Source organism: Macadamia integrifolia, unplaced genomic scaffold (assembly GCF_013358625.1).
Source record: "Macadamia integrifolia cultivar HAES 741 unplaced genomic scaffold, SCU_Mint_v3 scaffold1681, whole genome shotgun sequence".
NCBI classification, from domain to species: Eukaryota; Viridiplantae; Streptophyta; class Magnoliopsida; order Proteales; family Proteaceae; genus Macadamia; species Macadamia integrifolia.
The window spans coordinates 49,279-62,704 of NW_024868307.1; the positions used below are offsets into that span (position 1 = coordinate 49,279).

General features: G+C 37.2%; 1 protein-coding gene across 1 annotated transcript; it reads right to left on the reverse strand.

Moving 5' to 3' along the window:
• Positions 1–1,910: 1,910 nt before the first annotated feature.
• On the reverse strand, positions 1,911–7,601 carry LOC122064544 (B3 domain-containing protein Os03g0620400-like). Its single transcript, XM_042628260.1, has 6 exons — positions 7,156–7,601; positions 6,972–7,074; positions 5,228–6,187; positions 4,738–5,008; positions 4,074–4,204; positions 1,911–2,216 (listed from the first exon to the last, which is right to left on the reverse strand). Exons 2-6 carry the CDS (start codon positions 7,068–7,070, stop codon positions 1,968–1,970), a joined length of 1,710 nt encoding a protein of 569 aa, XP_042484194.1. The 5' UTR covers positions 7,071–7,074; positions 7,156–7,601; the 3' UTR covers positions 1,911–1,967.
• Positions 7,602–13,426: the final 5,825 nt, after the last annotated feature.

Genomic DNA, 13,426 nt, shown 5'->3' on the forward strand with positions numbered 1-13,426 from the left:
TATTGTTTCTAGCGTTCACATTTATGGCCCTTCTAACATTACAGCCACTGCACAATATCTTCACTATTTGTGTGCACAAGAATAGTAATGGTTAAGCTCATTGGTGTTATGTTAAAACTAAAGAAGCAAAGTTAAGTGAACAATAAAGTGATTCGACCCACCTGCCCCCACTTTCTTGAAATATGTAATAGTGGTAGTTAGTATTACAATAAGTGCGGCCCCCTTATAGGTCCTTTGTTTGGTCCCCTTGTGGGTGTTGCCTAGCCTAGTAGCCCTTGAACTTGTACCAAGTCATAATAGTGGAGTTTGCAATTTCCCATTTCTAATAACCTGGACCAACGACAGCAGGAGCCTTGATAGCCCCAGTAATGTACCCTAAGTTTCCTACTTCATAGGGATATGACCAATCCAAATAGTTAGTACTATCCAACTTCACAAGAGAAATATGAGTATTAAGATTATCAAAGACAATTGAATTAGGGTCGGTACTACTCGACCCAACCGATATAGCTTCCGTAGGTTCCGTGAGATTAGACATGATGTAAGGATACCCCTAAAACAACACAAAGTGGGTATGATACCCAACAACCAATCAGAGAGTATATACTCTAAGCAATAAATTCCTTCCTGGCACTTAGAGACAAAAACAATAGGCAAAGAGTGACATATAACTTAAAAGAGTTCAACAAAACCACATTCTCCAAGGTGTAGCATCATCACCAAGGGCAACCCATGATGCTCAAATAACATTCCTTACAAGTCCAAAGCAACAAAAAGCTCACATACACATTTTTTAGTAAAAAAAAAAGGGGGGGTGGGGCTAGCAATAGCTATATTCTAGCAGTAAAATGGGTTATGAAGAAACACCTCTTAGAAATAACATACGAGACCATGGAGGTTTTGTAGGGGGCCCTGGGGCGATCCAAGGGAGCTTGGTTCCAGCTTCAAAGTTGGCCAGATGAAGGAGAGGAATAAAAAACTTCCCAGAGCTGGTAGTAAAGCTTCCTAGGGTTGGAAGTTGTTGATGCAAGCTCCAAGTGCCTATTTCTTCACAGAAAAACGTCCCCTGATGTCACAATGGTCTTCTTTTCATGCCTATCTCATGATTTCTTCAATCCTTTTACATGGTTGATCTTTCTTTGGAACCCTTTGTAACCTAGAGTCCCAAAGAGAAAAAATGAAAGTGAGAAACTTGTAACACAACTTTCAAACCAACATCGAAAGCTCACCAAGCTAGAATGTAAAGATGGAAGGAGAAACAAGAGAATGGAGGGTCAGAGAAGAAGAGGAGAATAATGAAATGCTATGTGTAGAGGAAAGATTCTCTTCCACATATATATTACTTCACTAATAAGATGTAAAGAATTACATACATCTCCCTAGGGAGACAGACAAAAGGGAAAAATAGAAAATACAAGAAGTGACAATACTATAATACACTTGACCAAGCCTCTAGTAAACAATAGTATGAAAAGATAATATCACTCATGTGACCCCTTCCTATTGTAGAAAATCATGTAGTTAGTTATTGCATTGGTTGTCATTAAAATGTCCCCAACTAGAAGATCTAAGTTGGACCTTAATTTGTGGAACAACAATTGTTCATATTTTCAGTAATTACACGGTTAGAACTCGGAGAACTTGCGAGTTGTCATGACTTTGATGACATTGTCTAGACATCAAAACTTCCTTATGTCGATCTCTGAATCTTTATCTATTGTATGTGCATGATTATTGTTGTGGAATAGCAATTTCTTCCAAAAAGCATAGAAACATTCACATGCAAAAACTGGGTCTATTAGTCAAACATGCTTCCCTCTTGATCTAAGACTCACTTGATAAAGCAGAAAAAATGGAAGGGAAAAGTCTCAATAGGTTCTCCCATCCCACCCCCTCCTTCTCCGGATAGATAAACAGGAAAGTAAAATTTCATTTAACTTGGCAAGTCTTACAGTTTCACCACCTGTTCAATGTTTTTTTAAAATGGAAACCTTCAAAACAGTATCCTTCTTCTTAACTAACTCAAAAACACAGACATCTCCCTCTTCTATAGTTTTTCCCTTCACAAATGCAGACCAACCTTCACCAAATCTATGCGCCCTTCCATCATTAGTACTATAGAGCTTGACAGGCCATTGTCTCCCATCTGAATCCTTAAGTGTGATTGTCTCCACTTCCTCTGGCATATGCTTCTTGAAAAAGTCCTGCCTCATAATCTGCACAAGAAAGAAGAAATGTTTCACTTAATGTCATTATAAATTCATCTTTTACAGTAAATTAAAATTGGAATTATCAGTTGCAAACTTCCAATCCTCAAGTATATGTAGAACCCTTGGCCAACAGTTGGAGGTTGTTTTCATGATAGGTCATGGCATCATAGTGAGAATAGGCTATGGCGGGCTGCCATGGTGCCTATGTGTCAACAAATCAGGGGCCAAGTTGCCAAGGCGAGTGCATTTTACATTCTAGAGCATATTTTAAGTTATTAAGTTCAATATATCATATAGTATTTCATAGTAATGCAGATTGACCATTGGATCTGCAACTGATGGGCTGACTTAAGGATTGGAGAAGACCGATCTAACAGCTAGATATGGGTCGGATTTGAATCTAGGTCTAATGGTTAATTTTAATGGAAAGAAAACTCATATCTGAGGGTCAGATTTTAAAGGAATAAATATCAGATCTGAATAATTAATTTTCAAAATAACAATCAAACAAAACAAATCTAATTAATTGATATTAATGAGTTGAAAAAGAGTAGAGAGAATTAATTCCATTGTTCATGTTGCAACAATGGACAGGTCTTCAAAGTTTTTTATTTGCATCAGGGTGGAAGTTAACTCATTGCTACAGGGAGGTTAATTCCATCACAGATCATTTAGCGAAATCAGCTGCAAAATATGAAACTTCCATTCCATTGTCTGTGTGGCATCACCAAATTCTTCAGAGTCTTCAAGCAGATGGGATGGGTAGACCGCAATACGGGATGAGTTAAGTTGGCTGCCCTTGTGCTGCCGGGTTAGCTTTTATTCAGTTATCTTTTGCTTGTCTCTTGATTCCTTCCTGCTGATGGCAATGCCCAAGGTGAGGAGTCTCGTCTAATGTTTTTGAAATTCCAGGTAATTTCAGCTTTGTATACTATTTTTCTCTTTCGATGGTAGCAGAATCAGGGGTTGCAATTTGAAATTTGGAAAAGATACCATAGGAAAGAAGTAGGCAGCGATCGGAGTGAGAGAAATATCATGCGAGAGAAAGAGATAAGCTTTCCTAAAAAAGTGGATCTGAAATTTAAAGCAATCAAGAAAGAGACAAGAAGGAAATATTGAGAAAGCATTGTGGGGCGAGGAAGAAAGAAGAAATAAAGGGAGAGAGGAAGTCCCTTACCGCGGGAGAGAAAGGAGAGAGAAGCCAGAAAATCAATTAACAAAAGAAATCCAATAGAATTCCATTCCAAAATCCCAATCATGGAGTGGGTTAGTTACATATATATAAACCAAAAACCAAAAATAGACTCCACATAGGACTCTTAACTTTCCTAACAGGTTGAAACTTACTAGTAGATTCCAACTAAAATAAACTAACATACTAAAAAGAAGATTCCAAACATCATATGACCAACTAACAAAAATCTAATATATGGGACCCACACAATCTTATCCATATACTTAACCTTGTGTACAGGATTGATGCCCCAATAACGGGCTTATAAAAGAGATCCAGTAAATCAACATACTAGGAAAAAAAAAAAAATGCCCAAGTCGCATAGAACCCATGCATCAGCCAAAATAATTTCTTCTGAGGCCTAATTGAAAAATCTGAACTGCATCATATAGTTTCCTCTATTCCTAGGTCTAAGCATCTTGACACGCAAAGAGTGCCTCATCACCTAGGCAATTAGTAACAATTATTTCTTTCATTCAACAATAGGAAAGTAAGATAGATTTTCCAAACCCCATGAAGTATTTTAAAGTACGCAGAAAAAAAAAAGAAAAAGTTTAACTAGAAAAAAGTATATGATATAATTTTACTGAAATGTCTATCAGCATTTAATTTCCAAGCTGGGAGCTCACCATGACTCTGCTCCGAATATAGCTTCGATGCATGTAAACTGTGTAGAAAGGGTATTTAGACTTGAACTCTCTTGCTGCTTGAGTAGCTTTACTTTCTTCGAATGTTATAGGATGCCTCGTCTTTGCAGTAACTGTAGAGAACGAGTGACCTTTAGCAATAGGATGATGAAATTCTCTTCTTTATCACAGAAAAATCAAGTTAAACTTCACTTAATTAAATAAATGATCAGAATTTCTAGATCAAGCCAGGAACATATGGACCTAAGAATTACAAAGTTCAATTCTTTTGTCCCATTTACAATACATTTGGTATAGATGGGACGATACTGATGACTTACACACTCCAATTATATTCCCAAATTTAAGAGTGACCATGAGGCATCCGCTTATTCCAAAGCAAGCATCAAGTCTCTACCGCAAGTCATCAGTTAATATATTGCTGTCTTTTGTTATAACATTGCAAAATCAATTTCTATTTTCAAAACTCTATCTTTACTCGAGCGTGCATTTCATCCTACTTGAATAACAAGAATAAAGCATGTAGATAGGCAAGCAGACCACACCTTGTTCCCAAAAAATAAAGAAGCAAACAATGAAAAAGCAATTCAACAATGCATACGAAAATTCACCAATGTCATGATCCAATTCATCAAACTCTACTTACCAGATCCAACAAGTGGGACCCAATCTTCCACAACACGGAAAATTGATACTTTCATCTCAATATTTTTCTTCTTAAACACCTCGAAGACACAGCAATCTCCCTCTAAAAGAATGTTTTCCCGAGCAAATGCATTCCAACCACCACTAAGAAGTGCTTTAACATTACTGCGAAGAAAGAACCGGGCAGGCCATGTACTCCCATTTGGAAGCCGAAGTTTGACATGGTGTAATCCATCTTTGAAATGATTCCTGCTAAATTTAAGAGGAACGTTCTGCACTAGGAAAAAAATTGCATTAAACGTACAAGCATATTAATTAAAAGTACAACTGAGATTTGATAGACATCTGATGGAATGCTTCAGCTGAAAAAGAAATGCTTTTTCTGTACCAAATGATGATCCCTGTCTTGGCTTGGGGAAATGAAAAGACTACATGTCTATTTGAAGGCAATGCAAATCATATTAAGAATTTCAAAGTAAAGGAGTTCATACCATTCCCTTGCGCAGATAGGACGGTGTCATGATGACCATAAATGAAGGATTTTTAGGTTTTAACAACATGGATGCAGAAATTGCCCTTTCTCTTTCTTCCTTTGTCACTGGCCTTTCCTTTCTCAGAGAAGCCCATTCATATTCATCTTCCAAACGCCCCAGTGATGCAGTATTGCCACCTCTTTGAGCTATCTGTTGGTTCTCAAGTTCTTTGGTAACCTTCTCCCCTGAAGCATTTGGCTTGGTTCGTTTTCCCACAATTTCATTCCTCTTCCTTTTTTTTTTCGCAATACAATCATGTTTAGAGACTGGGATTCCTGAGTAAGCAGAACTTCTCTTTCCCTGTGTCTTGGACGTTCTTTTAGTGTGTTGTTCTTCATGTCCGTCAATAATCGTCATTCTCAAAGAAGTTGGAGTGTCCTCTTTTTCTCCTCTTTTTTCATTTTCTAGATTCAAAGAAGTTGGAGTGTCCTCTTCTTCTCCTCTTTCTTCATTTTCAAGATTCAAAGAAGTTGGAGTGTCCAGTTCTTCTCCACTTTCTTCATTTTCAAGATTCAAATGTTTATCATGAAGATTGGACTCTTGAAAAGTTTGTTGTTCTTCATGTCCGTCAATAATTGTCATTCTCAAAGAAGTTGAAGTGTCCCCTTCTCTTTCTTCATTTTCAAGAATCAAATGTTTATCATGAAGATTGGACTCTTGAAGGGTATATTGTATTTCACAGGCATTGCGACTGAATATAAGAACAAGGAACTGTGAATCCCCCTCATATCTGAAGACTAGAAAATATCCAACAGATATGTTGTGATACTCCAAGAATTGCTGCAAACCATTGTGAAACCAAACTACTCCATCAATTTTCTTTAAACCTACAACCCACTCTTTGCCATTGGGAACCTTGAGAACTGCAGAATCAGAGAGATCTTCTCCTAATTGCTGAACAAACTCAACAGGGATCACCTGCCAGAGGGCCATAACCCATGCAATGTTATTTCAACTTCCCTTGGATAGTAATATGATGAACATGAAGTAAAGAGGCTGCAATGACAAGTCCCTCGAATAGGTTCTATGTATACAACACACACAGAGAGAGAGAGAGAGAGAGAGAGAGAGAGACATACAGCAGTTCTTATGCCAAGAAATCTAGAGCATTGAAAAGATTTTGGTCCTTCCATTGCCATGCCCCAGCCTGTGGCCCCTCAATTGGGATATTTTTATTATGGTTTAAACAAGGTGGCCATTAATGACTAAGGTAAGGAGGAAGGGGGAAGGGGGGCAGTTGGAGGAAGGAGGGGAATTGGCACGACCCTGATGATAAAGAGAACCTCGCATGGTCATTTATGCTCTTCCATTGCCACTAACTTCTACTCCATAGACTGAGAGACTGAACCCGAGAGCATCATAATACTAATTGAAGAGTGGATACTCAATAAACAGTGTTTTGATGAACGGTTTTAACCTTTTTTTTTTTTTTTTTTGGGTAACACAAAAAAGGTGCTCTATGTAGTGATCATAACCCCAGGACAAACCCCGCAAGCTGCGCTTCCACAGGACCAATGGGCGATAGTGGGCATGGGGCATAACGGTTTTAACTTAGCAGTTCAGGTTCCTAATTTCAACTTCACAGAAACTAAACCAAAAATGAAAAAGCCATAAGATTGTGTGTGTGTGAGAGAGAGAGAGAGAGAGAGAGAGAGAGAGAGAGAGAGGGAGAGAGAGAGAGAGACAGAGAGAGAGCACTTACAAGCTGTCCGTCGTGGACAGTTGAATGGACGATTAGTTGGAGAAAATGGGGTCTCCACGCCTGAGAATTTCGTCTGTGGGAGTCTCTCCGGAATCCCATCTTTCTGTGGCAGTAAAACAGAAGAACAGTAGAATGGATGGAAGAGAAGCGTACAAATAGAGCGGAAAACAGGAAGAAGAAAGACCTGTCAGTGAACTCTGCGGACTGGAAGGAGTAGTTAAATGTATTCAGTCTCTCACTTCACGCATTCCATGCAAAGCCCCGGCTACGAATCTGCTGCTCCGACCTAGAATTTCTCTTTGAAAGCTCACAGATAGATCACCCCCAAGCCCCAAAGGGAAGGGAAGGGAAGGGAGTTGCAAGTTCTCCGAAGGAAGCAACATGGGCAGAATTGTGACACTTTTGTCTCTAATATTAAAATTAGAAAAAGGTCGTCTGCAACTCCCAAGTCGGACAGAATGACTTTACCAAAACAATAAAAGGCATTCAGAGAAAGGACTCTTCTTCACTGATCGATATCCAAAACCATTTTTTTTTTCTGATCGATATCCAAAACCATTTTTTTTCTTATAGAAATCGATATCCAAAACCTTAATGTCCATTAACTGGAGAGATTAGAGAAACCCTTTTCTTTTTTAAAAGATTAGAGAGAGTAGAGACTGTTAAGTATAACTGTATAAGAACATGAACAAAATCCTCTGTTTTTTCCATCCATGTTTTTCTTTGTTTTGCTACCTGCAGAACATGACACGTGGACAATAAGGAGACCAACGGTCAAGATTGGGTGAGGATTATTACATCCGGTACGTTGGTCTTAAAGTTGTCCACATGTCGCGTTCTGCAGGTAGCAAAACAAGAAAAAACAGGGATGAGAAAAACAGAGGATTATTTTCCCAAATCCAATCGGGGTCAGGATCGGTCAAGGCCGGTATCAATTCGATTCCGACTCAGATTAGTTAGAATGGGCCTGGATTGGACAGACGTATCTAGGGGTGTCAATTCCTAAACAGAACCGGTAAAACCGGCCGGACCGAACCGATAACAACCCGGACCGAACCGAACCGAAGCCTTATTGGTTCGGTTCGGTTTCAAGTATTGTAACCCCAAAACCAAACCGAACCGCACCGAAAACCGGATGAACCCGAAACCAATCCGAAACCGGCTCAAAACCCGGACCGAAACCGAAACCAAACCGGTAAGAAACCGAACACTCCAAAATTCATTTAAAAAATTAAAATTTGAATAGTTTTATATACATTTGTATGAAAAATCGAATTCAAACTAGACCAAAAATCAAAACCAACCCGGTTACAAATCGATTTAAGAAATCGAAGTTCAACAATTCATCATTTGGTTGTTTCCTAATGGCTTCATACCGGTTTAAAAAACCGATCCAAACCGAAATGAACCTAATAAATCCAAACCGGTACCAACCCGAACCCAAACCGCACCGAAACCGACATCGGACCGAAACCGATAAATCCTTATTGGGTCGGTTTCGGTCACTTCCAAACTCACACCGAAACCGGTGGAGCCGGACCGAAACCGCACCGACCCGGACCGTTGACACCCCTAATTGCAACTAAACGATCAAAAGGGAAAAAACTTCACTTCCCATTTCCCATTTTCCATTTTCCATTTTCCATTTTCCATTTTCCATTTCCTTTGCAACCAAACGTAGCCAAAAGAGAAAAATAAAGGGAAATGAATTTTCTTTTAACCACGTTGAGGAGAGACCATGATATCTGAGCATTGGGTTGAACTGGGAGGAATATTTTCAATCTTGTGCAACAAGGGGTGGGTCATGATTTTAGAACATTGAATGGATTGAGAGGGAAAAATCTATGTAGTTGACCTCATTTAGTTGAGATTTTCCTGACTTGTTGGGTTGTTCCTCTTTTTTTTCACTTTCATTTTTCATCTCTTCTTCATTCATCTCTTCATTCCTTTTTTTCATTTGAATCTCAATTTTTCTTACTTTGTTTTGTTTGAATCCATATAAGTAACCCCATTAAATTGGGATAAGACTGAATATGTTGTTATTGTTTGAATTGAATTGCAAGGGATGATTTTGACCATGTACAATAGGGAAAAGAGTGATAAAATTGATCGTATAAAAGTCCAATCATAGGGTGTGGTATGGGCATAATTTTGGGGAATGGGGGACACTCGAGACATTAGATTTATTCATTAATAATAAAAAAAAAAAAAATGGGAAAAAATTCTAACACCGACAGTGTTGGAATGTTTTTCTAGACTCTTGCATTGTGATCATGTTGATACTTTCTCTCTCCTCTGGTCATATGGGTCCCTATTTACGAAATCATTTCATGCATTGTGATCAATGTGTTATTGAAAATTCCCCCATACTAAAAGCGTGGGGAACCTTCTCTTATAATTAAATAGGAGAAAATGTTCTATCAAATTATCTAATAAACAGTTAAAAAGATTCATTAAAATACAGAAATAAATTCATTATCTATTTTACATCACACACTACACAAAGTAAATTTTGATATAGAAGTAAAAGCAAGGTGTGTAGTTAAAGTCAGATAGACTCAATAAGTTTCCATTAGAATGGGATCTACACAAAAAAGCACCTTGCCCTAACGGGCATGGGAAACCTTTTCCCATAAATTATTTAGAGGATAATTTTCTCTATTCAGGAGGTTAGTGTACACTAGCGCTACCCGTATCTATCTTTCCCTCTATGAAATAAAATATTTGCCCTCTTTTGTGGGACAAAAAAGATAAACCTAATAAACACTATCATACACTTACTTCCAAACAAAGAACTCAATCTCATAACTTACAATAGAAACACTAACAACTTCATAAAATCATATATCCCGTGATAAAATATAAAATCCACTTAAACTACCTTTAAAAATAATAAAATATATAAATATAAATTTACCATTTCTAAAATAGCACAACATGGCATCAAGATCCCATTTCCCTTGACTTTTTGTATATGAATTTTAATCAACAATGCCAAGCAAAGCATATAAACAAAATTGACAGTTAAAGTCTCCAATATCTATCTTAATTGATTGCTGAAATTACCTTTCCATTTATTCTCAACTTTAACTCAGCAATTACCAACAAAAAAAAAAAAAATTTGACAATATATTTGACAATTAAATTACAAAATCTTCCCTAATTGATTACTCATTTATTAAGGATGGCAATTGGTTGGCTCAGAGGTAATTTATGAAAAGAAAGTAAGGAGCGGTTATTTTCTACAGTGAGTGCGGCCATGCGGTGAGCATCGGATGGCCGAGAGAATCTGAGCACGTGCCTTAAAGTCGTATCGATCATCCAATGCTCACCGCACGGCTGCACTCACTGCAAAGGATGTTTTCACTAAAATAAGAGCAAGGTAAGCCCAAACTTTTGCATTTATACCAATCTCCTCTTTGAAAATCTTAAAAGGGTATTTGGATTTAGAAATAAAATGTTCCTAAACATAAAAGGTAAACCTTTTTTTGTGGGGGTGGGGAAGGGGTAGGTGAAGTCAATAAGAAAACAAGGTACCTTTAAAATTATTAATTAATAATGAAAGGAAATAATAGCTAGGGTAGAATCCATGTAAAAGGAAAATTATCAATACTCAAACTGTAAGTCTTTTCCCAACTAAAAGGAAAATTATGACTAAGATGGTTTTATTAAAAAACCCTTTGATGGGTACATATGAATCTGGGAAATAGTTAAGTGAGAATAAAATAGCTCTAATAATTACCCAATAATTAACTTTAAAGAGCATAACTCTAATAGTAATTATGTCTTTACCCAAATCTCCTTAGTCCCTAGGTTTCAACCCTAGCTGCACTTCACCTTCTATTTTAGTTAGTGTTTCCAAGTCTATTTATTAAAGGGGTTAGTTAGGTTGATGAAATTTTAGAAGCTTTCATTTCAAGTAAGTTTGGTTAAGTTAAGAGTAAAACTTTCGCAATAGGTTGGTCTCCAGTTTGAACCAGGTGGGTTGCTCCTAGACCTTGAGGGTTTTGATCAACTGAACAAGAGAGAGAGAGAGAGAGACTAAAAAGTACTAAAAGAGAAGAACTTCATCATATGTGGTTGTGAGTGGGGCACTGGCTCATTCCCTAGAAATCATGAAGACCTCCCACTCCCATTTCTTTTGGTCGCCTCATCCTTTTGGGCCAGCCAAAATATATAATGGTTGAGGTGAGAATACTGAAAAGAACTGTTGCCTATTGGTCCCTCCAACCTTTTATGAATATGAGTACATTTATGTAACAAAAAATGATGTTCTCCTCCTCCCATTCCTCCACACCCCTACATTATCAAATATATATAACAGTTCACTCCTCCATTTTGGCATTTTCTCCCCTAATCCCTTACAATACATTCAAATAAAGATCTATCAATTAAAAGTATTGCAAGATTAAGGCGATCTTTAACACCCCCACTCCCCCCCTCAAAAGAAAAAGAGAGATATTATGTACCTATTAAATGTTAACGCGACATCCTAGATGTACGATCAGATATATTTCAGGGTTTCATTATCGTAAAATGACTATTAAATTCATCTTGACCTAGTTTTTCTTCATCAATGGTGAATAGAGAATCTCCTCATCATGGAGATCTGGCTATTGAACCAGCATAGAGAAGAGTATTTCCGACCAATATAGAGTGAGAGTTAAAAGTGACACAATAATCGAATCGCTAATAGTAAAAAAAAACTAGATCCTAAATTCAATCCCATGAGTATGAGACAAGCCATGCACCAATGCATGATAAACTCCATTGTATCTCAAATGCCTTGGGTTTCATTGCTATCATTGCAATATAGAGCCTTAGAGAAGTCAATATTGACAGGATCCTCATGGTATGGGTTACAAGGGGATCCCAGGGCCTGGGTTGTCTTAATCTTCCAACCAGAAGATAGGCACCCTTTTTTGTTCATGATAACCAGCCCTTTCATTACAAATGTTATCCCACTTCATTAGTACTTATAATCTAAGCATTGAGAGGGGAAAGCAGAAAAGATGATTTTAATCAAGTGAAGGGGCTTGAGTCCTTAAGCTTTTCAGTGGGGCTGTTCTTCACTTTGGGGGCACATACTTTATTTATATGAAGGGCTAGGTGTCACCTTTATTCCAATATTTCTTCCTATCCAACTCCTCCATTGCCCCCTCCCCCACCCTATGGAAAAAAAAAAATGAGAGATTATAAGATAGAAAAGGAAGAACTAAGATGGTCCTCCAACTATGGCTATCATGATCGTGTTATATAAACTAGAGATGTTAGCAATTAATTAGACATGTAATTATCCAATCCAAGTCACTGAGCTAGACAATTCAACTCACTCAGAAGCTGTATGTGGGGAAGAAAGGAAAGTTATGAGTTGTCACTGAAAGAAAATGGTTCTAAATTAGAAATTATTACTTTATATTCATAATGTATGACTAGAGAGAGAAAGTGGAAAAGAAGAATAATGCCACAGAATGTCCCAATGCTAGAAAGAGAATTATTACACTCTACACCTAGCTTAGGTCTTAGAAGTGTTTTAGTGGATTATTAGTCTTAATTATGACAGGCATCTGCCATCACCCATGCAACTTCTCTCTCTCACCCAAAAAAAAAAAAAACACACACACACACATACATTACAAAGTGATCAATGACATAATGAGATAACGTAATAAGATAGTAATGACACCAATGGTTCATGGTGTTGAGATGTTAGGAGTAATAGAATTATAGTCTCACATTGGTTATTTGCGATAGTTGATCTCTTTTAGTTGAGATCAAGCTGAGTGAGTTGTTTTTGTTGTTTATCAGTTTTCTGATATCTTATATGTGACTCTATTTACTATTGAGTTATCCTTACCAAATAATTTAAGTTTCTGCATTGAACATTCAAGTGATATTTCTTGAACTTTTTAGAGTCAGATACGTTTGTCGTCTTCTCCAAGTTATCTGTCCGCATATACTTAGCAGGTATGAAACTGACCCCAAGTAGTATTCTCCTAGCATCCAAAGGGAAGTTTTTTTTATGTTTTTCCTTGATTGGAGTCGATTAAATCTAACAAATATTCTTCATCTCTATATATATTCCTTCTTTAATCCTTACTACATAATTAGAAACCAATTAGAAATCTAATGTATTTCAACATTTTATTTGGTCTTATAAGCCTGTAATCAATCTTTGAATTTGTAAATGGTAGTTTGAATGTTGGTTTCATGGAGTATATGTCCTAGCAAATAATTACAGGACTTAGAGTTACAAATTAATGGGTATAGACATCATGTATAACCTCACCTGACATTTAACAAATAAAATAGAAGAATTAAAAATGTTATGAGACCAATCAAGAATTCTCCAGTTAGTTAAACGGTTTCGATCATTGGATGGATTGAATGGATATGTCTGGGTCATTTTAGTTTACTCAATTAATCTGATCCACTGAGCTCCAATATAGTGATTG

What these genes read in the sequence shown, in the direction of transcription:
- LOC122064544 (XM_042628260.1), bottom strand. Translation starts at nt 7,070, where the DNA reads ATGGGATTCCGGAGAGACTCCCACAGACGAAATTCTCAGGCGTGGAGA. An exon ending in CCTATCTGCGCAAGGGAATG is followed by an intron (nt 5,009 to 5,227) that starts GTATGAACTCCT and finishes TTCCTAGTGCAG; the next exon opens with AACGTTCCTCTTAAATTTAG. An exon ending in ATATTCGGAGCAGAGTCATG is followed by an intron (nt 2,217 to 4,073) that starts GTGAGCTCCCAG and finishes TTTCTTGTGCAG; the next exon opens with ATTATGAGGCAGGACTTTTT.